The sequence below is a fragment of the Ctenopharyngodon idella genome, chromosome 9 (assembly GCF_019924925.1).
Source record: "Ctenopharyngodon idella isolate HZGC_01 chromosome 9, HZGC01, whole genome shotgun sequence".
NCBI classification, from domain to species: Eukaryota; Metazoa; Chordata; class Actinopteri; order Cypriniformes; family Xenocyprididae; genus Ctenopharyngodon; species Ctenopharyngodon idella.
This window is the reverse complement of record NC_067228.1, coordinates 12,154,652-12,181,312: the sequence shown is the minus strand read 5'-3', so window position 1 is coordinate 12,181,312 and position 26,661 is coordinate 12,154,652. Positions and strand designations below refer to the sequence as shown.

Genomic DNA, 26,661 nt, shown 5'->3' with positions numbered 1-26,661 from the left:
TTTTAGTTTCGTAGCAGATCCTGTCTGTCAACTTACTACATGAACGAGATTGTACTTTTTCTCATACACAGAAAAGGGTGGAATTTAGGCGTGTCTACGTAGAGGCCATGCCAGGTAAAAAACCCAATGGATGGGAAACACGGAAGTTCACAAAAACTGAACGAGAGTTTCCACAATCACAGTTGGAGATGGACTAATCGCGACGGTCACCCGTGATGAAATGTTTTGTTTACAATCTCGATCTGATGGTTGGATTTGATCGCAAGCACCCTGTAAACCATCAGCGATCGATCGACAGGCGATGCGTCTCTGATGTGAATTTAGACGCTCTTACTTCTACGTAGTAGGAACTTCATACGTTTAAATACTAGTCAGTCTCCATAGTCACAATGAGTGCTGCAGTCACTGAGGGTCAAGAGCCCTCCACCTCTGCTGGAAATCCAGAGGGACTCAGTGTAAAGGATGTCAATCAGATGATCATGGAGTTCCTGATGTTCATGATGAGAGCGATTGTCCTGTGCTATCCCGTGTACCTGACCGGCTCGCTTGGACTCAGCATCAGCTGGATTCTTCTGAGTATGCTGATGTGGACAATGTGGAAAAACAACCGCAGGTGGAAAGATCAGAGGATCGATACAGCTATTGACTTTTTGGAAAACGAGAAGGACGTGATCAGCACTGAACTCAAGGCCATGAACATGCCAGCTTGGGTGGGTGGTCTTCTTGCCATTGACCTGGAATAATACTAGTTTAAATGCAGCGTGAATGTATATTCTGAAGATGCAAACCAATGCTGGTGGGAAAATACTGTTTTTGTGTATTAGCCTACTGCTTAGTTTCTGTCAGAGGACTGTCAGAGGTGTGGCTTCTTGTTGTGTTGCTTTGGGAACATTACACACAAAGGTGTCAGCCTGAGTTGTTTAATTACAATACCCAGCCCTTCATACCTTAAAACAAGAAACTGACACACCTTTAATATGGTACCAAGCTGAGCAAAATATATAAAATGGATTATGGTGTAAGACCATTTTATTGGACCTGTAAAGTTACAAATTCCAGTTTCCAGTTTTTATATTAGCTACAATTACTCCAATCTAGTCTTAAAGGGTAGTTCACCTAAAAAGGAAAAAAGAAAAGTAGACGTGAGGCTGTCAGATATCAGAAGAATATTAGTGACTATGTAAATTAATTATGACAAAATTTTCATTTTAGGTTGAACTATCCCTACCCTGTGTAACAAAAATAGTCAGCCTGTCTCAGGTTAACAGCGTGAAATAACACACCGGATCTTTACTGTTGATTTTGATATAACAGATTACAAGTCGCAGATATCCATATACCATAAAATAAAATTAAAAATGCCTGACTGAAGGTCTGAACCTGGTGTTTTGTGTTTAAATAACCCATCTGAGCATCATAAAATGCTTCATGAATATTGCTTCTTTCACAAGAAAATTATTTTAATGGCATAAAAACTTGATGTAATTCATATTTCATAAAAAAAGCCGAAAGGAAATGTGAAAATGAATTCATATTTAAGCAACTTATGTTTTTGATCTTGAAACTGTTGGAACAACATTTTGTTGTGAAATGTCCAATTATTATGTTCCTTATTCTTTGCCCTGATAGATTGACTTTGCAGATGTTGAGAAGGCTGCATGGATGAACAAGGTAAGATTTCATCCTGAGAGGTTAATTTGCCCTTGACATATTTTTTCAAACCTCTTTTTCATAAATTTGTTTGCCTGTGGGAGTTTAGATTGTAGTATTTCGATATTTCCGCATTAAATGCGTGTCTCTAAATGTGCTTGTTTGTTGTAGATTCTTCAGCAGGCATGGCCATTCTTTGGCATGTACATGGAGAAGCTTCTCGTTGAAAACATTCAGCCGGCTGTAAGAACGTCCAGCCCCCATCTGAAGACCTTCACTTTTACTAAAGTTCACATGGGGCAGAAGGTATAATTCCACAATCTGAGGCTCTGTGCCCTTAATTGGGAATAGAGTGTAATACCCCACTACTATAACTATTTCAGCAATCATTATAGAGTTTACAAGGGTGTATTTGCGTTTCAGGCTCCTACTATTACTGGGGTACGAGTGTACACACATGAGCTGGAAACAAGAGAGGTCATCCTTGACTTCAACATTGTGTAAGCTATGACAGCAAATGTCATTTTGATACTATATTATCATGCTAACCCACATATGGCCGCTATAATGTGTGGTTTTACTACCATCACTTCCTGAAATGTTTTAAGACTCTCTTTTTCTTTCATCTACTGCAGTTACGAGGCTGATGTGGACATTGATGCAGATGTTAAACCAGCCATCAAAGTAGGAGTCAAAGGGCTTCAGGTTAGTGAAGGAATGTAATGAATGTTAAAACTGCTTGAATCTAATAATAGTAGATGGTATTTTCTTCAGTTGATGTTCAAGTGTTGACTTTTAAGTCAGGTGAGGTGATAAAGACTACCATTCAAAAGTTTGGAGTCAGATTAGATTTTTTTTTTTTTTAATGAATTTTTTAATAAGAAGTCTCTAATTCTCACCAAGGGTGCATTTATTTGATTAAAAAATACAGTAAAACAGTAATATTGTGAAATATTATTAAAAGTTTTCTTTTTTTACTATAATTTAAAGTGTAATTTATTCCTATGATGGCAAAGCTGAATTTTCAGCATCATTACTCCAGTCTTCAGTGTCACATGATCCTTCAGAAATCATTCTAATATGCTGATTTGGTGCTCAAGAAACATTTCTTATCATTATAGAAAACTCTTGTGCTGCTTAATATTTTTGAGGAAACATTTTTCTCAGTATACTTTAAGGAATAGAAAGTTTAAAAGAACAGCATTTATTTGAAACAGAAATGTATTGTAACATTATAAATGTCTTTACTGTCACTTTTGATCGATTGAATGTATCCTTGCTGAATAAAAGTATTAATTTCCTTTAAGAAATCTTACTGACCACAAACTTTTGAATAACAGTATACAGAAGTTATTTGTTTTTTAAATGCCCATCCTGCTGATCCCTCAGCCAATTTTCAAAAAATGTATTACGTAATGATTTGATTGGAGTTTGTCTTTGTCCATGTGATTGTTTTGGATCATTTGAGAGAATTGACAGTAAATGTACCAGCATCAGTCCCCACAGCACAAGTTAAATAATATGAAAATGTCGGTAACACTTTATTTTAGGGTCTTTTAACTAGTTGCTTATTAGCATGCATATTACTAGAATATTGGCTGTTTATTAGTAATTATTAAGCACATATTAATGCCTTATTCTGCATGACCTTATTCTACATTCTTAATCCTACCCAATACCTAAACTTAACAACTACCTTACTAACTATTAATAAGCAGTAAATTAGGAGTTTATTGAGGGAAAAGTCATAGTTAATAGTGAATACATGTTCCCTATTCTAAAGTGTTACCAAAATGTCTAACTATGAATGTGTGTTAATTTTTTCGTTCAGCTTCAGGGGATGTTACGTGTAATTCTCGAGCCTCTGATTGGCCAGGCACCCCTTGTAGGTGGAGTCACCATGTTTTTCATTCGCCGACCCGTGAGTATGGACATTGCAAGCAATTAGCAAGTTCAAAGTAAAAAATAACAAAAGTGTCATGAGTTCATCAGCAAAACATGAACATTTTAAATTACATTTCCAGGCTCTGCAAATCAATTGGACTGGAATGACTAACCTTTTAGATGGTCCAGGACTAAGGTACGTTCATAGATTTTAATCATTTTGATTGTCAATCAATAATATGTATTTAATGAAAATCTGTCAGAATAATAGGATTTTTTTGTAGTTGACAGTTCTCATTACACATGCTAAGTATTAAAGTATTATTATTGCATTATTTCGTAACTTAAGCATGTTAAGTTGTGTTTTAAATTGTGTGTATACTTTGTGTTATCAAGCAGTCAACCTTGTAATAAGCATGAGCAACACAGTCACAGTAAAGCTGGAGTGGCTAAACAAACAATGACAAAAACAAACTGGCCACCCTACACTCATCTTCAAAACTGCTTCAGGACATGGAATGTTGTCATACGAGTTTATATATAGATGTCTGTGTATAGCATGAAAGCCTCCAGTACATGGAGAGATGAATAGTACAGGTAGTAATAATTAGGATTTAAAGGGTTCACCCAAAATAGTAGAAATGAAAATTCTGTCATCATTTACTCACCCTCAAGTTGTTCCAAATCTCTATGAATTTCTTTCTTCTTCTGAACACAAAAGAAGATATTTTGAAGAATATGGGTAACTAGGGATGCACCGAAATGAAAATTCTGGCCCTAAACCAAAAATTCTGGATGCACTTGGCCAAACCGAAATTAAAAATTATTTATTTATAATTTTAAATTCGCTTTTTTTGTATAATTGTATTAATATTAGACTTTTTAATGAAATTCAATAATTTTAATGATACTGAATTTAAAAAATACAAGCCAATAAAATAAAATAACCCCACTTTTATTGAAAGTAACACACTAAAATTGGACAGAAAATATATTAATATTAAATATCAATATATTATTCTTTATTCAGTTCTATGCAACAGAATAAGATTGAACAGATTTATTTTTTGACCAATTATCCAAACAATGTATAGTCCTCGAAAGCTATTATCACCAGAGAATGTGAGCAGAACGTAGGGGAGCGGATCGGTGAACGAGATGGTAGCGTCATTTTACCAGTATTGCCCAATATGGCTATACACAACATGTTACAGTATGGCTATTACAAATAGAAACAAGTATACTACTACATAGAAATTTCATGTCGGCACATTATTTGAGTGGACTTGTTTTTCCGATGAGCATGAGCGGTACACAAGTTAAGCGTTCGCATGGGCTGTGAGCAACTTAGCTCCGCACGTGTGTAGAGTGGAATATTGAGGCTACTGGAGCGATAACCGCTAGAGCGAGTGTGAAACTTGAGTGCTAGAGGTGGGGTGGGGTGGCATTTATTTTTGGCACATATTTTTGGCCATTTTTATCTTTCGGCGAAAAAAAAAAAAAAAAGGAAATGTCATTTTTGGCCGATAATTTTCGGCAGCTGAAATTTTGGTGCCCCATGGGTAACCAAACAGTTGATGTGCTGACTTCCATAGTATGGAAAAAAAAATACTATGGAAGTCAATGGTGCCCATCAACATTCTTCAAAATATCATCTTTTGTGTTCAGCAGAAGGAAGAAATTCATACAGGTTTGGAACAACTTGGGGGTGATTAAATAATGACAGAATTTTTTTGGGTGAACTATCCCTTTAAGTTGTCCTTTTTCCAAAATGTTAGAAATAAGATTACTGCATACTTAACTGTGCTCTTTGTTCCTAATTTGCCATAATTGTATATAAAACACATAACATGCTGTCTCAAAACACAATTTATCGTTATTAGTACAAATTGGAAAAACTAATTTTATTTCTGCTAACTATTAACTCTTAATCTTTATAACAATCAGAGATTTATCCATATATCCTGCAACTCAGGACAGATTTTTCCTGGCTGTAAGACTCTTAAGGTGATGATACACAGGGCAACTTTTTGAGCAATGTTGCCGGGTAATTCTGCCGAGCGATGTTACTTGGGCACTTTCCCATTGAGAATGGGCAACAAATTTCAATCTAAAGTATCCAAATAGACATTTGTTGCCCATTCTCAATGGAAAATTGCCCAAGCAACATTGCTCAAAAAGTTGAAAGTTTTAGTAGTAATTGAGTAATCCAGGCACATTTAATTCCGTCATCTCAATAAACTGAAAAAAAACGTGATATGTAGTCTTCCACCATCTAAATCTAAATCTCTCTTTACTCCTTAGTCAAATGTCAGAATCAGCCATTGTGGACATCATCGCCTCTCTCATGGTTCTGCCCAATCGGATGTGCATCCCTTTGATTGATCAAGTCAAGGTTGACCAAATGAAGTTTCCTCTTCCTCGAGTAAGACTGGCAATGATTGGCTCCCATTATCAAATTCAGTCAAAATGCTTTTTGTGTTTGTTTTCAAACTGGAGAATAAGTTATACCATGTGAACATCTTTAGGGTGTTGTACGGGTCCATGTTTTGGAGGCTCGGGATCTTGTAGCAAAGGACACGTACATGATGGGACTAGTAAAGGGCAAGTCAGATCCATATACTGTGCTGAGGGTCGGGAACAAGCAATTCAAAACAAAGACCATCAAAGAAACTTTGAATCCACGTTGGAATGAAGTTTATGAGGTAATTATGAGCAGTCCTCAATCTGTCTGGATAATATAAACAATTTCAGATGGGAAATAGGAAATGCAAAGAGATCTCATTAATGTTTCAATAGTTTGTCATTCATGAAGCTCCTGGACAGGAGTTGGAAGTGGAACTTTATGACGAAGACAAAGACGCTGATGACTTTTTGGGCAGGTAATGATGATTATGCACAGATGCTCATGCTAAGATGCTCAGATGCTCATTATTTTACCCATTTTATATGACTGAGTGCGAGATGTTGGATTGTCTGCCACAGGTTCAGTTTGGATTGTGGAGATGTGAGAAAAGACAGAGAGATAGATGAGGTGAGCTTTAGAAAGATCAGAATCATAGTGCTCCTTTACGGATAGTTGATTGGAATGAGAACAAAGAATTTATCTATAGTTCTCTGCACATAAATATACCATGATATAACTAAGCTTTTTGTTGTTTTTGTTATTGTTGTTCTGTCTTTGATTTGCAGTGGTACACTCTGGAGGACATTGAGAGTGGTCAGATACATATGAAACTGCAGTGGTTTTCTTTGCACACAAACCCAGAACTACTGAAGGAGGTAAGCTTGTATTTATTGCATTTATTATAGTTACCTTGTTGTATTGATTTAGATACTGTGGCAGATGGCTAAAATATGTGCTGTGATTTAAGTGGTGTATTTTCTAACAAAATATGTGCTATGTGAATATTTAAGGAATCAAACGTTGTCTGGATCAAATTTAAGGTTATTTTAATGTTTTCATCTAATTTGTTCATTTTCATCTTTCAGACTAGTGATGGGCTTGCTTGTGCCATGCTGGCAGTATATCTAGATTGTGCCTCCAATCTGCCTGTGAGTATACTTATACAATGAGAGCACTTCTAAAAGACTGCCAGCCTATCATAACCCATCACAGCATGTGAGAACAAGTGTTATTATGTGATATTTTCATCCATTTTCTTTGCCTTCAGAAAAACCAACGTGAATTCACCCATAATGAGAAACATGGAAAACCACCCAAAGAGGCTCGGGTAAGAAATTGTCTCAACTCCTTTTATTATACACAGTTTGCAGTCATTTCTTAGTTTATTTAAAAAAAAAAAAAAAAAAAAAAAAAAATACTTAATTTCATCCACTATTGCCCTTCATGGCAGTGAGTAAATGATGACCATAAATTAACGTTTTTGGGTGATCTGTTCTTTTAAGCCTTTCTGAAAAGTTTGTCTATTAGGTTTCCTCATGAACAAAGTGAATTTTTTTTTATTTTTTTTTTTTTTCTGTTGTTGGGTCAAAATGCTAGATGTCTAGGTATTTCACTCTTCCATCATTCCATCTCATGCATTTGGAATGCAGCCTTCTGCCATGCAGCACTGAATAGAGAGCATTCCAGAGATTATATCATATAGTTTTAACCGAGCACGATAAAGTCAAGGCACAGGTTTTAGTTTCTGCTTCTCTGTAATTGTAACGACCTGTTCAGCTGGTTTTTATCAGTGGCTCAACTATGAAAATGATCACGTTAACCACATATACATCATGCAAATTAAAAGGTGAAACATTAGGACTTTTTCATAGTCTTTTTCATGATGTCAGTGTATCATAATATCACCTAATTTTCAGTGGATCGCAATCTTATTATTTTATTATATTGAGGGTACATTTACACAACAACAATGTAATAAAACCGGAAATGTTTTTTCTTTGTACAGATGACAATGTTGTCAAAACAACCCCCATTCACACGGATTCACGAAAACAACTAAAAACTCTGTACACTTAATACGCATGTGCATGTGCATGCCGTCACCATTTTCACAGATTTACGTTTTTGTAGTTTACATGGAGACATGGTATAACTGTATCTTTTCATAAAAATGGCACTTTGAAACCAGTTTTCAAATGTTTGCTTTTTCAGGTCCCAAAACGCTGTTGTCATGTAAATGAACAGCCAAAACGCATAAAAAGATTTCTGTTTTTAGTTGAAAACTGTTGTGTAAATGGCCCCTTAGGTAGTGGAGTGATCTGCTGGTCAGGACATAGAAATGAAAAGGCTTTCATGCACACATTCTCTGAATACTTTCTTCAGTCGAAAATGAAAGCATTCTTTTGCAGCTGCCAGAACTGCTTTTGGCATAATGTGGTTTTTGATGCACCACTACACTAGCTAAATCATCCATGAGTTGCATTTCAAATTTTTTCACTAATGTGCATAATAGTTCGAATATATCACTTGCAAGGATTGGACGTAAATAAAAATCTGTACTAGATTTGTAAAAATCACAACTGAAAAGTTTAAGGAAAAGTCATGGAAATTTATTGATGGAAAAAGTTTGGGAACCATATCTAAGGGTTACTTGGAATATACATTATAAAAATGTCTACGTCCTTATTTACAGATGTGTCCATTTTTAATTTCAGCTCACCAGAAAAACTAATGATCCCAACTCATATGTGGAATTTTCCATTGATCAGCAAAGTCAAAAAAGCAAGGTATTTAACTTCTTTAGAATATAATTCTAATGCCAATCCCCTCTGTTTTCACTTTTTTTAAACATAATGGATCAGATATTTAGAAGCTGGAGTGTTTGTATTTGTTTTGACAGATTGTGTATGCCACAAAAGACCCGAGTTATGATGAATGCTTCACATTCTTTGTGCACAGTGTGAAAAACCAAGTGTTGAATGTTGAGGTAAACCAGGTCTTAAAATAATCAATTTTACAATATTAAAATAGACTGAATAATTCTTGTTCTTCCATACAAATGACTTGATAAATTTAGCAAAAATCAGGAATTCATAGCATTATTATGTAATATATAGAAAATAAATCTATCACTCTCTTTTACCCTGTGGCCTCAGGTAAAGGAGCACGAGAAGAAATCCTCACTGGGCAAACTCACTCTGCCATTGGTCCGGCTGCTCAATGTTTCTGACATGACAATGGATCAGCGCTTTCAGCTCGAGCGCTCCGGAGCCAATAGCCAGATCAAGATGAAAGCTGTTCTCAGGGTGAGCGAGTGAACTAAAACTGCTGTTTTGTTTTTTTCTTCAGCACCTGGATTTTACAAGCCCAAACACAGTACAAAAACTGTCATTCAAAAGTAAAATAAAATCAAACTTAAAATCAAACATTGAAATATATAATATTTATTATATTGGTTACACTTTACAATATTGTTAAATATGTTAACATTAGTTAAAGCATTAGGTAATATGAACTAACAATGAACTTTACAGCATTTATTAATAATATTGAAAATGTCAACATTACAGTTTGTATATATGACTTATACTTTTAATGGATATGATCTAACAATGATCAGTAGGATGTATTTATTAATTATTATTAATCTAGATTCATAAATTGTTATTTAATTTGTTGTTTAGTGTTTGTTCACAATACCTAATAGATTAATTTTAACAAATTGAAAAACAAAATGAAAGTGTTACCATTATATTTGTTTTTCAACAATTCCTACAATACATTGTGGTTAGCACAAACAATGTTTATCTTTGTTGCAAGTGAACCTGTATTGGTTCCTTTTTTATGTTACTTTTTTTATGATTTTGTAGGATAAGTGTATGTCACACAACCTGGCCATGTTGAAATCTGCCTCTCTTGACTAGCTTCTACCAAATAATAAATGACTTTTGCAGTTTGACTGAACACAGTCTTTGGCATCAACAACTTGAAATATGGGAGATTTTGCTATCCTGACATCCATAACCCAATCAGGAGTTTTACTGAAGGACAGTAAAAGACTCTTAAAGAGATATTCCTCCCAAAAATGAAAATTCTCTCACAATTTACTCACCCTTATGCCGTCCCAGATGTATATGACTTTCTTTCTTTAGATGAACGCAAATAGATTTTTGGAAAAAATAATCCATCTCTGTGAGTGTTTATAATGGAAGTGAATAGGCCCCTCAAAGATGACACTTCAAAAATCACACAAAATTAACATGGAGGTAATCCATACATCCCCAGTTGATGCATCTTCTTAAATGAAATGATAGGAATGTATGAGAAAACAAAAAAATTTTTAAACTAGAAACCATCGCTTCAGCAATGTGTTCACTTGATGTCAATAAATGTAAATGCGTTGTGAAACTCGCATCACATAACGTCTCGTCATGTTTGTTTTGCGTGGTTTTTGAAATGTCAACTTTGAGGGGCCTATCCACTTGCTGTATATGGAATCAAAGAGAATAATTATTTTTCTAAAAATCTACTTGTTTGTCTGAAGAAAGATAGCCATATACAATGGATGGCATTAGGGTGAGTAAATGACGAGAGAATTTTTTTATTTTTGGGTGGAGTATCCCTCTACCGAAAGGATTTGATGTAAAAATAGTTCTATTATATAAATATATGTTCTATTGTATATTCAGAATCAGAATCAGAATGAGCTTTATTCGCCAGGTGTTTACAAACACACAAGGAATTTGTTGTGGTTTTCTACAGGAGCTCTTGGTACACACATACATATGACATAAGAACAGAAAGAACATTTAAATAAGTAAACTAAGAAAATAATAATAAATAAGTAAAATAAAATAAATAATACTAATGTGGTATACATCTGGAACAGAAGACATACAATTAAGACATAAATTACTAAAATAATGACTATAATATTTGTTGGTAAATGTTTAACAATGACTTCACACCTTTCGCTTTATTTAGATTCTTACGTTGGAGAAACGGGAACCAAAGGTTGTCACTCCACCAGCTCAGGATAAGTCAAAAGCCTCATCAACTCAAACTCGCCCTGAGCCTCAAACTCCAGCTCCAACTCCAGTTCCAGCTCCAGCTCAACCTGTACAGAGTAACCAGAAGGAAAATGTGCCCGTTTCATCTGTCCCACTCTCCAGAACACAGACTGTTCCTGCCCCCATGCCATCTTCAGTCAGCTCCTCTAATGACCTCCAAGCAGAGTATCCCCCCTATAGACGAAGCACTTTCGTGGGCACAGAGGCGCTGCGTTCGACCCCTTCCACCCCCAGTCAAATGCGTCGCTACGATTCCCACAGTCTGTTGTCAGATAACTCAATAGCTTCTTCTCGCTTTGATCTAACAGACAGCGTCCCTTATCCAGAGTATGTACAATATAATGCATTACATTTATTTATTTTTCATTCATTTACATTTATTTATTTATATTACGCTTAATACTATACAGATTGTTTCAAAGCAGCTTCACAGTAATAAATAAAATAACAGTGTGAATGTTGCAAAGTTCTTTAGTTATAAAGTGAACTCAGTTTAACTATAAAGCAGCACTACAGAAAACAATAGTGTCTTTATTCAACTCAAGTCAGTTCAGTGTTGATTCAGTTTAGTTCAATAATAGTGCAAAGTTAAAGGGATAGTTCACCCAAAAATGAAAATTCTGTCATCAATTACTCACCCTCAAGTAGTTCCAAACCTGTATGAATTTCTTTCTTCTGCTGACAACAAAGGAAGATATTTGGAAGAATGTTTGTAACGAAACAGATCTTGCCTCCCATTGACTGCCATAGTATTTATTTTTCCTACTATGGAAGTAAATGGGGGAGTGAGATCTGTTTGGTTACTGACATTCTTCCAAATATCTTCCTTTGTGTTCAGCAGAAGAAAGAAATTCATACAGGCTTGGAACTAATCATTTTTGGGTGAACTATCCCTTTAATCAAATTATGAAACAAGCTTATTTCATCTATAAGCAAGTCTACAGAAGACAATAGTGTCATTATTTAGCTCATGTCAGTTCAGTGTTGATTCAGTACAGTTCAATAACTGACAAATGTTTTGTCCTATAAAAATCTTCAGATTTCACCAATGAGTTTATATGTTAATTTTAAGGGCCGTCTTGAATCACCAGGGCAGCTTTGGGCAGATCCAACTCACATTGCGTTATGCCACCTTAAGGAAGCGGCTCATCGTGATGGTCAACAGCTGCAAGTGAGATGCCTATGTATCTTTTTTTATATACCTTGTAATTATTTTACCACAGAGCTGAAAGAATCATAAAAACTATTATCTTTCTTCATGGCTTCTTAGGGATCTGTTCTCCTGCAGCGAGAGCGGCTCTGATACTTACGTCCGCCTGTATCTGCTGCCTGATCAGACGTGGAAACACCGCAAGCGCACTCCAGTTAAAAAGAAGACCGTGAACCCTGTCTTCAATGAGATGTTAGAGCCATTTTTCACTTCCTGAAAACCAAGTATTTTCATTGTTTGAAATGTTTTAAAGATCCCTAAAATAACTCTTCATCTCAGATTTGAGTTTGCCGTGTCACCGGAGGAAGCAAGAAACAGAAAGTTGGACGTTGCAGTAAAAAACAATAAAATGCTTCACAAAAGAGAGCGAAAGGAGATTGGAATGGTAAGTGGAGAAAGAACGTTGATTGACATGAATATATGAGGCAGCTACAGAGTAAACTTAGATAAAAAAAGCATTTTCTAATTATCGGGATGTTGACATTACATTTTTTTTTCCAAAAGGTTTTGATTGATATGTCTGAAATGGATCTGATCAAAGGCTCCACAGAATGGTAAGGACAGCAAATGTGAACTACATTTGTTGTGGCATTAACTTTTATTGCACAGCTGAGGTTTTTTTTTTACTAATATGGTTTAAATAAGTGTATACAGATGGTGTGTGTGTTTATGTGTTTATTTACTTTTTCTCTCCGATCAAACAGGTATGAACTCACTCTCCCCGGGCTGAAGAAGACAAACTAACAAAATTGAGGTCAACTACACACAAAATAATGGAGCAAATTTATTATTTATACTCAAATGAGACAGACTAATGACTTTGACACTGACTTTTAAGGTGACAGGAATACATAATTCCTAAATCTACACAATAGTTCATTGCTCATGTTGACCTTATGCCACACTGTAGGATCCAATTTTATACTTTTTCCACCATCTATTTTTACATTCATACACTGAGTTTTATGCATTTGCAGTCTTTTTTTGTGTGATACAGTGAATCTTAACATGACAGGTTGTGTGGCTTTCGGTCTTTTTCAATTTTTCTGTCAAAAGTCTTCAAAACAGGTTTATTTTTTATTTTTGTGCTGTATTTCATTAATTATTTTTTATAAATATTAGTATGAACTCATGGAATGGTAGCAAAACCACTTGAATTCCTAAATATATAGACAGATATGATTTTAAAACTTAAAGCATGAAGTATTATTTTCAGTTGTTACAATGGAATTCAAAATTCCGTTCCAAATATCTCTACTTTCTGCACAAAGAGGAAATATAACTATAATGATTTATTTTTATATTTGTAACTAAGATGTAGAAAAGCAAACATACTTGTGGATTGTGCTTATAAACTTTTTTTTTTTATATATATGCCAAAAGTATCAGTTGTATGTTGTATAAGGATGTAAGAAATTACAATAAAACTATTTGAAGGTTTAAGTTCTTTATTTGCAGTGCAGTTTGTTTAAATGATTGTCTTGTTTGTGCATATTTTTAGAGAAAATATCACCAGAATTAACAAGACACAATTTTGTAAACATTACAGCTAAACATTTCACAGCAAAAACAACAGAAAATAAATTCATTATAAGGCACATACATTTTCCATAATTAAAGCCCTTTAAAATTTTGATGATTCAGTAAGAAACATTATGGGAACTACAGTTCTATTTAAAAATCTTCTCCCTGATTGTATCTGATGTGATCAAGTCCTCAGTCTCACTGTGTAAAATGATTAAGTGACTAAGTGAAAGTGATTAAATATTCAGGATAAGCATTATCATCACGAAATACCACAAAAATGGTTGGAGCATTAGGGTTGTCCACAACAGTGTCGTACAGGTCACAGTTGGCATTTTTTGCAGGTGGCACAATCATCCCTCCTACTCCTCTAGTGTAGTCTCCCGTAAGGACTCTGCAGAGGTACATGTGCTTATGTCTCTGAGCATTAGGCACTGAGTATGTGTCGCTAGAAGAGTAGCTTGCATTAAGTGCAAAGTAAGTGCCGTTTCCATATGCTGCAGCTATAAGAAGAAAAATTAAGATATGAAAAATACATTTATACACAACTTCAGTTAGAATGATGAAATGTGAATATTATAGTGATTGTAGCAAATGATTTACCATTTTTTCCTGCATAGCTGCGATTAAATCCACTCTTATTGATGTGACTGATAGTCTGCTCACTGGTTCCATGAAATAGTCTTTTCTCATTGTTTTGATGACCGTTCTTTTTCTCCATGACGCTTTTGTTATTCTGGTAGTTCTTCCACATGCCAGGATTCTGGATTCGTTCAATCTATAATAAAAAACCAGGTGTAAAAACCAGATAAGAATCCCATAATGAATATGAGTATGAAATGGAGTTGTTGGTGATGTTGCCATGTGTTTATTTCCTTGTGATTTACAATGTATAGCACTACCTAGTTAAAAAATTACATCCACCTACACACATCCTAAGAATTCTATATATAACTGGGGTTTAAATCCTGTAAATAAGTATGAACTGTTCAGAAAACACTAAAAACAATATTTTAGGAGGGAAAGGCATTAGTATGTTCAACCCTGTGTAGACCATCGGATATGAAGAAAAAAAAAACAATATAATAAAATGACACACACCTTCAAGACATTGTTTTTTGGACAAGTGGCCTGGAAGAGCCTCAATACTTCTTTGTATTCTGTGCTGGTCGTTTGCAAATTAAACCTTTGGTACAACTGGTCAGGCGCCATGGCATCCCAATACTGTGGGATACTTTCAATTGCTGAAGAAAAACATATAGTTTTTTTTTTAAAATGGTAGTGAAATTAGTTCTAGTGCAATTAGACAAATCATATCCAATTTGCATCTTTTATTTATTATGATAAGACAATTTATACATTTATTCACTTTATATTTATATATGTATTATTTTCTTTTTCGTATCGATATGATATTACACAGCAAATACCTTTCAGTTTGTCAATGCGTTTGATGTCCATCTGGTTTCCACTAGTAGTGCTCACCGCAGGACCCTCAGGCAGTTTGACCTGGTACGTTTGGCCTTGGAAGGAAATTCTGATGTCTGGAGCTTGCCTGCTAAGGGCCTTTTCCAACTCAAAATTTGTAAGTTGATCAAAACTCTTATATTGCCCACCTTGTTCATACTGCCAATCCACAAGCTCACTTGTGTAATCCAGGTCTTTTTTTAGTATTTCATTTTCTTTGGCTGTTTTGAGCATTTCTTGGATTTCCTGAATGGCTTTTAGAACATCTCGGCTGAGACCTTGTACTATGAGTGTGGCCTGTCCTGAGGTCCCTTCTAAACCTTTATGGGCTTTGTACTCTAGCCTTATAGTCACATCTATACTGCTTTGCAGGTCCTGGATTCGCTGTTGGTCCTTATCTGTTAAGCTAAGGATCGCTGTGTCTGTGATGGACTCGAACACTTGTTCCTGAGAGATCGTATCCTCTAAGAAACGCTTTGTTTTGTCCACTTCTGCTTGTGATGGTCCACAGATAGAAAAAAGCACTGGATGTACTTGCACGCCTTCAATGACAAAGTCTTTGCCACCATGTTGTTTTATTTCTTTCTCCCAAGATCCACTGAAGAATGATTTTGCATATGCTACAACATACACAATGTTGGAATAGAGAAATATCTTCAGTCAGGTCGTGTTTGACATGTTTGAATATTTTAATGTTTTAAAAGCTACTGAGAAAATTACATGTTCTATGAAATTAGGTTGAAGTGTAAGTAATGAGATTCATACTTTTGATTTTTGACCATGTACTCTCTTTCTCTTGTTTGGGAGGCCCAGTTTCTCTATACTGCATACTTTTGAGGAATTCAGGAAGCATGGGGGCCTGGAACACAACCAATCTGATCAGCTTGATAGTGGACTGGGGAGTTTTTCTTACCATGTCCAACACACCATCCATCATGGAGTCTGCTACTTGACCTGGAGACAAACCCGCTTGTCCTAAAAAAAAAGGAAAGCAACGTGACTATGAACCATGTTCATGTTTTTAGTGAAAAACATGTTTTGCATTGACAACATAAAATATTGTAGGAATTTGGGCTGCTAAAGTTAATTTAAGATGAAAAACCTTTATGACCACTTATTTATTTAAAATGCTAAACCAGAATTTGAGATTACTCACAATCAGTTCAGTTAAACTCAAATTATAACAACTATAATAACTAACAGCTCTAGAAAATAAATAAATAAATAAATGTATTGTACAAATAATAAATACAAATATGTTTTGTAAAAAAAAAAAACAAGTGGAAAAATAAATAAAAAATATATGTTACTTATAAAAATTGAATTCATATATGCTTTATATTTTATATATAAGGACAGTCATTGTGTGACATAGATGAACAACAATTGCACTTTCCCTCTCATCTGTTCATTTTCCTGTTCTTACCTGTGCCAATAGCTGGGAAGGAAATGGAGGTTAACTTTTCCTTGGCACACATTTCCAGGGCCTTTTTAACATGTTTTTGGATCATAATAGCATTGCTTTGTGCTGCAATGTGGATGATCTTTTTACACTGTAAATTCCCAGCTTGAGTCATTATCAGTCCACTGTTAGTCTTGGCCGCTGAAAAAACACATGGACCAGAATTATAAAGCACCACCTGCTCTTTTCTAATTTAATATTACATTTATTTTATTTAAATTCGTATTAAATATTTTACCCTTGTAAAAAAAAAAATATATATATATATATATATATATATACCAAAATCTACTTAAAATACATTTATTTCATACTAAGTATACTTCAAATCTATTAACATATTTATTGACACATCATTTAAGACTTACTGATATATAACTTTATTTGGAGTATTTCTTTATTGCACAATGCACATTTCTTAATATTATGCCTAAAAGTGTTTACTATTAGTAAGGATTGTATGATCTTTGTATAATATCAGTCTTTAAATGCAATATATTTAAAGTGTACCTAAAGTATACTTGCAATAGCTCCACTTTAGCACAATCAAATATACTTAAGTACATCTTTAGTTAGACCTCAGCACTACTTACACACAATTAAAAAGTGCATTAAGTACAAAATTAGTTGTTCCAATTTAGCAGACTTTAAGTATACCAAAAGTATAATTGCAGGATATTTGATTTAGCACATAAATATGTAAATGTATTTGTAGTATACTTAGCACAAGATAAATGTATTTTAAATTCATTTTAGTATATTTTTGTTCACTTGGGTAGTTTAGGAATTAAAACATGCTTCTCACCAAGTTGCTGACACTCAGCTTCTACGTTTGGGCCAGCCTTATCCAAAATAGCCTTTGAGACACCTTGACAGTTTGAGAGAAATGTTTGTTTTATGTACTAGCTCATTTATTTCTATCTTATAAAATGAAGCAACAAGCAATTACAAGCAAAATGCTTGAAAAGACATGAGTAAGGTAAAGCATTTACAGGTTTCTACTAACTCAGTATTAGTAACTTTACCTGATTTCAGTGTGAACTCTTTATTGCTAGAGTTCACGATGACATCAGTTTTCTCAGTAGTAATATCACCATTCAGGACCTGAAGTGTTACTCCTCCCACTGTAGTCTCATGAATCCCAGATTTCGTAGTGACCTTTGAGAAGGGGCCTGTAAACATAAAACAGAACTGAATGACCATTATGGTAAGGTACCATATCAAGAGGAATTTATTTCATACATCCACTAAAAATGACCTTAAAACAAGTTAGTTATAGGTAATTTGGATCTGATAAGTGAAGTTTAGGGCACCTGTGCTCTGGGGCTGTGTGGGGTTACTTGCTGTTGCTGCAGCAGACTGGCCCAAAAACCTTTTGCTGAACTCATCTGTGAATACCTGTAGTGAATGACATACAGTATTACAGAGGTGAAAATAACACATTATTGTGTAAGAGTCAAAAATCTGCAAAATGTGGAATCGTGACTCCATATGGATCTTAAAAAGGCTGAAATGAGATCATATATCAGGTACCTGAATGGTTTGCGTATCTTTGTGGTGAAGAACATATACCACTTCCTTCACATGCTTTGAACTTCTTTTACTGCTAAACTTGAGGGTTGAGTCCAGCATTGTGCAGACCACCAGTGGCTTTGGAAATCCCAGGTTTCCTGTGCCAATGGCAGAGAATACAATGGAGCTCTGCTGACGCTGCTCTGCCTGATCTAAACACTTATCCATGATATCCTCCAGCACCTGCTCAAAGAGAATAAAATATCATTAAAAGCATCAGGTTTTTTTCTACTAATCACTAAAAATCAATCAATGAGTATTACCTTCTGTTCATTCCCTTGTCCCTGATTCCAGTGTGGTACGACTGCATGGAACACCAGTTTGTTCTTCAGGTTTGCACCTGCAGTTTCAAAAACTGCTCCAATGTTTGCAGTGCCTGTGACTTGCTGATTGAGCAGAACCTGAAGCTGTGGACCAGCTGCTTTGAGAAGGGCATTTGAAATAGCTCCTACACCAAGATTCAGGTCACTGCTGAGAGTGTTCACAACGACATCCATCTATATAAAAAAAGAGCAGATATTTACAGATGATTATTTAGCTCAAATCATGCTCCAGCATTTTACTTTGGCAAGGGGCCTAAGAACTAAATATATAAAATCTTATTTTATACAAAAAAATAAAAATAAATCTCTAAACATTTTTGATATTTCAAATACAAACTACACTTCAGAAGAAAGCAATACACCAAATAATATTATGCATAATCTGTAAATATATATGGAACTCACTGTTGTGTCCTCAATGTTTCCTTTCATAAGGGTGATGGTTAAACCTTCTTTTGTCGGAAAACTTTGAGATGCCCCTTGAAAGAGTGTGGTTATCTGTTGTTGGCTTGGAGAAGAACTTGCTTGGTTTTGCTGCTGGCTGCTTGAACTGCTTCCAGCTGTCATGCTGCTGGTAAGTGAACTGACCCCATAAATTTTCTTCACAGCAGCTTCTAAAGCTTGAACCGTTTTATCATTATTGTCAACTAGGTGAATCTTCCTCAGCGCAATGTCTACTTCAACAAAATCACAGAACTCTTTTATAGCTTTCACAATGGTTTCTGCACAAAGGTCTAATGGGAAACCAAATACACCAGAGCTAATGGCTGGGATTGCCAACGACTTGAAGCTTTCTTGATCTGCCACATTCAGACTTTTCTTCACAGCTTTCTTCAGGAGCTTTTCGGACTCCTGACGTTTTGAAGAATTATAATGTGGTCCTATTGCTAAGATGACATGCTTGCATCGCAGCTGTCCCCCTGCATCGAGGAGAACTGCATCACCTGTTGTCAACTTCCGTACTTTGACAAGCTGGTTGCAGGCATTCTGAAGTTTAGGGCCAGCAGCATCTGAGAGTGCCTTTGCTAAACCTCCATCCAGTAGGAGGTTCTCTTTGCATGCACCGATCACTGCATCCGCTTGAAATGAACACATGTCAGCTTTGTTTACTGTAATCTCAATTCCTTCATGTGTTTTATATTGATAAACAGGCTTTATTGTCTGCGACTGAACAGTGTCATGTGGGTGGTCATAGTCGTCTATTAATTGGACCAGACAACTCATATTTGTCTTGGCAATTGTAACACACATTGACTCTTTCTCCTTGAAAAACTTCTTTGCCCCTGGTTTAACTATTTTCATGGTGCAGTGATGTGCAGACGTAATCAAGTCATCAAACATAGGCACAAACTCAGAGACACAAAGCCTTGGGCCACTGATCACGATGGTTTCATCTTTAAAGTCCACATTCACTTTACCTTTCACCTCTTCAAGCCAATCCTGCGTTTTGTGATCCCTGATGAATGTGACAACGGTCTTGTGAGCCTTCAGAGTTTTCTCGAAGTGTGAGTTTTTCTGAACAAAATCATATAACTCTTGTTCAACATCCTTGATAGACTCAACAAAGCCAGAAACCATCACCTGGTTGACTGATGTCTGTACTGTAACATTTTTCTCATTTTTTTTAATGTGAGACACAAGGTCTTGCCAGTCTGATCTTGTTAGAACACTGGGATCTTCTACATTGAAGCTCAAATGTCCCAGATCTGTCTGCAGTCGCTTCTCACCAAAATCCAAGTCCTTGTCTGTTTTTCCAACAAGCAAAACTCTCTTTACATCGGCTTCTAATGCTACATTGATTCCTTTGTTAAAAAACAAAACTATGGACATTTCTTCCAGATCCTTCTTGAACAGAAAATCTAAAACAGATTGGTGGAGCTCAGTTGGTTTACGAATCAAACTAAGAACAGCCTCCAGTATCTTGTTCTTTGTTTCCAGCATCTCATCTTTTAGACCGTAAAGAGTTAACTTTTGGCTGTGCGCATGGTATGTTATGTCCATTTCTGGAAATCTGTCTTTAATTTGCTGCTCCAAACCATCACAGAGAACAAGCTTGTAAATGGATGGAGTCATATTTATTTCATCAGTCTCACTGCCCTTCTCCCTTTGGATTCGTTGGGTGACTCTCTGAACAGTTTCTCTCAGAATTCCCTCAATCCCGTTCACATCTTCATTCAGGCCGGCTACAGATATTGTCCCTTCATCTGCACAGGGAACCAGTGTGACTGCCTCTCCCGCTACTGCTTTTTGAATTTCAGGCTGTATCTCTGTCCATGCATCCTTCTGAATGTGGAGCTCAATGGATTTAAACTTAGACACTGACAATGAGAACTCAGAAAGGGCGATTTCACTCCATGTCTGAATAAGTTTTCTTGTCTGCCCGCCTTGGTTAAGTAAAGAGGATGAAGGACTGATCTTCACTGCTGAGGACTGAAAATCTATCTCACAAAAATGACTGGACATAGCTTGTGTGACTAAACCCAGATATTTTTGGTTTTCCTTTAAGTGGTGCCATACAGTTTTATCAATCTTCTCAGTAAATGCCTCTGGAAGTCTCAGAGTGGGTCTGTCTTTACCATATAGAGCTGTTTGTAGTGTGTCATAGTATGGCAGTACTCTGAAAGGCTGCTTTTTAATCTGATGTTGCTGGTCAATGACTGTTTGCACATCTGAAAAAGCAAACACTGTATAGTTTATGCATATGTAGAAATTAAATTCAATGAAAAAAATCAAATGTAACCACTTTATATACCTTCAGGATTTTTAAAAGTGATTATTGCTGACTGATCCGTTTCAAATGTTACCCCATCATCCACTACTTCTCCAAATTTTTCAAAATAGAGCATGAGGTAGTCAGAGTTTGTGTTTGGAGGTAAGCCTTCAGCTTTCACCTTTGATGTCATTTCAAGTAATCTGACTTTCATGTTTTTCCTCTTAATAATTCCATTGCTTGGGCAGGATATAATGAAGTTTTCTGCATCTATTGAAGAAAATATAAGTAACAGGAAATGTGGGTTAGAGGGAAGGTGATCAACACTAAGACGCCGTCCCAAAAGGCTTAGTATTTTGCATGTACATCTGAAGAGTATATCCCTCTATGGTACGCAATATGATATCAATGAGGAAAAAATTATTTGTGTTGTTAAAATTGGACACTTTAACAATATCAGTAAACATTTTCATAATTTTTTAATTTATTTAATTTTTATAAGTTTGTTGCCTCGAGGCAACATTGTACCACAATGGAAAAATTTAAACATTTGGTATTTTCATGTAGAAAAAAGAAATATATTTATTGAAAACATCAATTTCTTTAACTAGACATTTGAACAAACAAATTTATCTAGTTTTTAATGTATTAAAAGTTTTTTTTTTTTAATAAAAAGTAACATTTTATATCCCGCTGTTATCCAGTTGTACCATAGTTGAACACAAGTATTACCAAACCATCATATTATTGTTATTATTTCAAGTTATCATATTTCCTCATTTTCCAGGATGATCTTCCTCATCACAGTATGACCCCTTATCATCACCCTCATCAACTGACAGTGTTACCTGTGTTTTATACCTTTTTGAAGTGCTATAGAAAATGTGCAAATCATAATATATGCAGATATAGTATGTGAATTACTATTCTTATAAGTGCATTACAAAATCATGTGAAAATGCCAACATATTTAGATAATTCTAACTTTTTTCCTTACAAATATAATACATTTCTATTGAAACCTATTGTGCCTGTATGGCCTTATGCGATTCCATTATGGTTGTTATTTTTTTCTAAAACATTTGATGATATATAATAAAGTTCTTAAAAATACTTCTTTACTTGCCAGTGAAGGTGACTCATATTTTTTGTGGGAAAAAGCACTTTTCATTAGAGAAAATATGGAGTCATGTGACATGTGCACATGTGCTGAAACAGGACACAAAATGGACCCCTGTTGGTCATGTTTTGGTCTTTTTTGCACTTTTATTGATTAGTATTTGAGTTATTCTGTCCTGAGATACATTTGATCAATCAATTGGTGTCTTATTTTATTAAAAACAAACTAAAATAGACCATGTTGCCTGGAGGCAACACCGTACCATAGAGGGATATTCTACTGGGGAACACAACTCATGACTTACCCTTGCTATGGGAAAAGGTTACGACAGCACAGTTGCCCTCTGGTATCATCTCAATGCTGAAGTCATTCGCCTCACCAGAAGATCCTTTCTGTACATTTTCCACCAGCATTGTCAGAAACTCCTGACCGCTGTTTTGGATGTTTTCAATTACAGCTGATCTATGGGTTGTATCTTCTTCTTTTTCCTCAGGTATCTCAACCTTCTCTTCTTCTTCACTCTGTGGTTCACCTGAATATAAAACATCATTAATTTGAAAAGATTTACACAGTGTCTACAAGTGCTGTGACGCAACACAACAAAATACAATAGACCCCATTATAATCAGTGATACTGTCTACACTGGATGCGATGTGGTGCGACAAATAAGACAGTAAATTGATGCACCGTTCTATTTCTGATGTACCTATGCTACAACTGACACAAAAGACAATTTGTTTTGCAATAGTTGCTTTGTCACATCCGGTGTAGACAGATTGCAAGCTACAAGGTGTTAGTTGTGCTGAAGATATCATTTATTAAGCTTGGTATCCTGTTTGTGCCGAGGTATCATGCACAAATAACCATGCTAAAGCTGAATAAAATCTTCACTATTAGTATACGTATTACTTTTTGAAATCATTCCAGTGCACTGAAACGTTCACTCCCTAAAAAGTCCCACAATAAAACCAGGGAACATCGATGCTCACTATGTTCCCTTAATGGAAGTTCTAAAGCAATAAATGTTTTTTAAAAATACAAACCATTATTTAAGTATATTTCAGCATAAACATACATCGCTAGACAGGTAATGAACATAATCTAGCTAACATTTATAATTCATTTAATGTTGCACGTATATGTATCAAGCAAAGTATTTATTTAAATAACATTAAAAGATAATGTCCAAATTATATCAGTTCTGCTGTTGTTCATAAATACCAGTAGTGATGTTGAGTGACAATAAGGACGTTGTCATGTTGCTTGTCACCATAAGTGTCCCAATGTTTAGTGAGCCAGGGTCCTTACTGTCCTTACCAGTACCCGAAATTCCTGTACACAATATACTGATTCACGACCTAGCGAAGCTAGGTAGCTGATTGAGACGCACCCATGTTTCCTTTGTCCCTGTTCATTAGTTGCCATGGTTTTTGATTTGGTCTCATGTGTTACACATCTGTCTTGTTAATTATCTTGTTTAGTTCCTAGTGTTTCACTGTGTATATATAGCCCTCATTTTTTAGTTGTTCCTTGTCTCTTATCATCTGTTTGCGGGTTGTTCTGTTCATGTTTTTGAGTTCTGAGATACCTGACTATATTGTTATTTTGATTTTGTTACTAATAAAGACTATTGTGCATAGATCCTCCTTTTTTCATCCTTTGCCTCAACCACGCCCTGACAATCATATAATAAAATATCATATTTATTGTTACTACTGTAAAGCCATATTTAAAAAAAATCTCCTTCAAAGCTTTCAGAATCTTTAGTTTTTAAATATTTTTTCATTAAAAGATACTTAGGTTGTCACCCATGGCTTTTCCATTTTGGCCTAGTTTTCATTAAATAAATAATGCCAAGGTGTGATATGACATGTGTTGTCGTTCATCTGAAGTTTTATTTTTTATATTTATTTATATATATGTTTTATATTTGAAGACCTGCCTAGGATCAGATGATTTTCTAGGATGTCCTAACTTTTTCACATGATTGTATATGAAAGTACAATTGACCCTTTTCACATTTCCGGGTTTCTCAGAAGCGGAAGTCGTCATAGTTGGGTAAACTTCTATAGCGTTGAATGAGAGACTACATTAAATATATTTTTTGTGTTCCCATTTGAAAATTGAGAGATATTGAAACGGTAGTCAGAAGAGAGAAAGATGTCAATTTTACCATCACCTCCCATAGCCGGTGTATTAGAAACACCACAGCAGCATTAATTGTTTTTTTTTTGTTTGTTTGTTTTTTAGGAATTTAATGCAAAGGTAATATAATACAAAGTATAGTGTTATAAGTGTACATACATTTTTTAAAAAAAAAATTAGAATATAAAAAACTGCAGGATTTTCGATGCTGATGGCCGTTAAAACGCGTCATTACAGTCTGTGAAAAGAGTCATTATCGATTGTACTGAAAATGATAACTTCAGTATTATTATACAAATATTGTTGTAGCGTTCATCACTAATTCTATTGAAGCTATGCTTTAGTGGACAAGTTTTTTGTCAGCGAAAACTTTAACTGTATACAGGTGAGGTACGATTATAAAATTTCAACTTAAAGTTATGAACAAATGTTTTTTTCCAATAACGTTGACAAAGTTGTAGCACAAAAATATTTATACATCTTTCATGGAACTTTTTTCTGAATTTTTTTTTTTTTTTTTTAAATGTTATTACTACTTGTTTTAGAATGTACAGAAAATAATCAAAAGTAAAGTTAATAGTAATGTTAGTAATGTTACATGCAAAATGATAAAATAGAACGTTCCATCAACGCTTTCTCTAATGTTTGAACAACCAAGGAAAAATGTTTTCTAAAACCTGGATGTTTTGGATTTTCAGAGAACATTCAGAAATAACGTTTTCATAACTTGGGAATTTTAGCCAAACGTTCTTACAACATATTTGTGTTAGCTGGGACATACTGTAAGACTTTTTGTACAATTATAAAGGATTTGCATGACAAAAAAAGAAAGTATAGCCTATGTCTTTCATGTCTGGCATAAAATTGTGTATGTGATCATAACTTAATAAATGTAAAATGACAACTTGCATCATCAAAATCAGTAGGTCAGCTTGTTTAGGTTGATAGGCTATAAAACGCCCACAAAATTTTCATCTATGTCACCGATGTACTCTTAAGAAAAGAAAAGAAAAGAAAAGAAAAGAAAAGAAAAGAAAAGAAAAGAAAAGAAAAGAAAAGAAAAGAAAAGAAAAGAAAAGAAAAGAAAAGAAAACATAGGCCTAGGGAAAAAACGGTTTCGCGGGAAGAAAGTCTAGGCCTACATGCTGGCATGACCAGCAGAGGGCAGCAGAACAGCGTTTATTCTGATCCCGAAGGACTTACCCGACGTGATTGTGCTGACTGAAGAGGTTGATTCCTATAAAACAAAGTTTACTTTTTACTCCAAGTCAAAGTATTAGCTGTTCGCGTTACTCAGTTGTGATATTGAATACTCACATGAGGAACTGATGCTTCTGATGACGGAAGACTCACAGTGATTTTCACAGTTTTTTGATCAATCTTGAGCTCATGCGTTTGTTTGTTCAAAACCCGCTGTCTCACTGAGACAAATATTAGAACATACATGAGTGAACAAACATCGTGATTTTCATTTGCACTACGCAAAAATTAGATCAGTTTCGTTTCTGGACTCCTCCCACTGTAACTTCACAACATGTTTTGATATAATCAATAATTATGAAACTTTTAACGCGAAAATATTAACGAATCACTTTACAATTTATTCGTGATATATGTAACAGTGATTCAGAATTTTGAAAGAGTTTATGTAACTTTACCTTCCTCTGCTTTGAATCGAACAGTTGCTGTCTGTCCTTCAGTATCACAGTGTTCCACCACACAGTCGCCTCCGACGGATTTCCTACTTTGAAAATAGATGTTAAGTTTATTTTTTAGTTTGGGAGTGTGGGGGTCCCACTGGCCCTCCACGCAGAGAGCATAAGGAAACTCCTCTGCCATGTCCGCCTGTCCTGTGACTGAAGTGTTAGTCGAACTCAGTGTAAAGGCTTAAAGTTTCACTTTTGATTTCTTTGCAGCCTGTCATGCATCGGGCGGGGTTTTTCCCAACAACAACAAAAAAACGTTTCAGCTTCAAGAAGAAACCTGTTTAGTAGCTTCTTTTCGAAACGTTGAAACCATCGCTGTTTTGGAAAAACTAGGAAAGTACTGCAGTAAATGAAATAAAAAAGGTGAGTGAACAGATTCTTGTAGCTAGGTTATTGAGTAAATCGACCTCT

The 26,661-nt window shown here is 35.2% G+C and overlaps 2 protein-coding genes across 3 annotated transcripts; one reads left to right on the top strand and one right to left on the bottom strand.

Moving 5' to 3' along the window:
• Positions 1 to 69: 69 nt before the first annotated feature.
• On the top strand, positions 70 to 13,663 carry esyt3 (extended synaptotagmin-like protein 3). Its single transcript, XM_051906312.1, has 23 exons — positions 70 to 710; positions 1,630 to 1,671; positions 1,822 to 1,956; positions 2,074 to 2,150; positions 2,286 to 2,355; positions 3,482 to 3,571; positions 3,675 to 3,730; positions 5,839 to 5,959; positions 6,063 to 6,239; positions 6,334 to 6,416; positions 6,520 to 6,568; positions 6,727 to 6,816; positions 7,027 to 7,089; positions 7,209 to 7,268; positions 8,656 to 8,727; positions 8,841 to 8,927; positions 9,097 to 9,246; positions 10,925 to 11,337; positions 12,083 to 12,181; positions 12,281 to 12,412; positions 12,500 to 12,605; positions 12,725 to 12,774; positions 12,925 to 13,663. The coding sequence occupies exons 1-23, from the start codon at positions 390 to 392 to the stop codon at positions 12,962 to 12,964; spliced, it is 2,583 nt and encodes an 860-aa protein (XP_051762272.1). The 5' UTR covers positions 70 to 389; the 3' UTR covers positions 12,965 to 13,663.
• parp14rs1 (poly(ADP-ribose) polymerase family member 14-related sequence 1) lies at positions 13,651 to 26,597 on the bottom strand. 2 transcript variants are annotated; one of them, XM_051906309.1, is made up of 17 exons: positions 26,203 to 26,597; positions 25,862 to 25,965; positions 25,748 to 25,781; positions 22,703 to 22,930; positions 21,321 to 21,548; positions 18,974 to 21,237; positions 18,509 to 18,742; positions 18,207 to 18,428; positions 17,987 to 18,071; positions 17,699 to 17,845; positions 17,479 to 17,541; positions 16,638 to 16,814; positions 15,977 to 16,186; positions 15,175 to 15,831; positions 14,846 to 14,988; positions 14,348 to 14,522; positions 13,651 to 14,247 (listed from the first exon to the last, which is right to left on the bottom strand). In XM_051906309.1, exons 1-17 carry the CDS (start codon positions 26,381 to 26,383, stop codon positions 13,967 to 13,969), a joined length of 5,433 nt encoding a protein of 1,810 aa, XP_051762269.1. In that variant the 5' UTR covers positions 26,384 to 26,597; the 3' UTR covers positions 13,651 to 13,966. The 2 variants fall into 2 exon arrangements, with proteins under 2 accessions (XP_051762269.1, XP_051762270.1); XM_051906310.1 differs by lacking the exons at positions 25,748 to 25,781; positions 25,862 to 25,965.
• Positions 26,598 to 26,661: the final 64 nt, after the last annotated feature.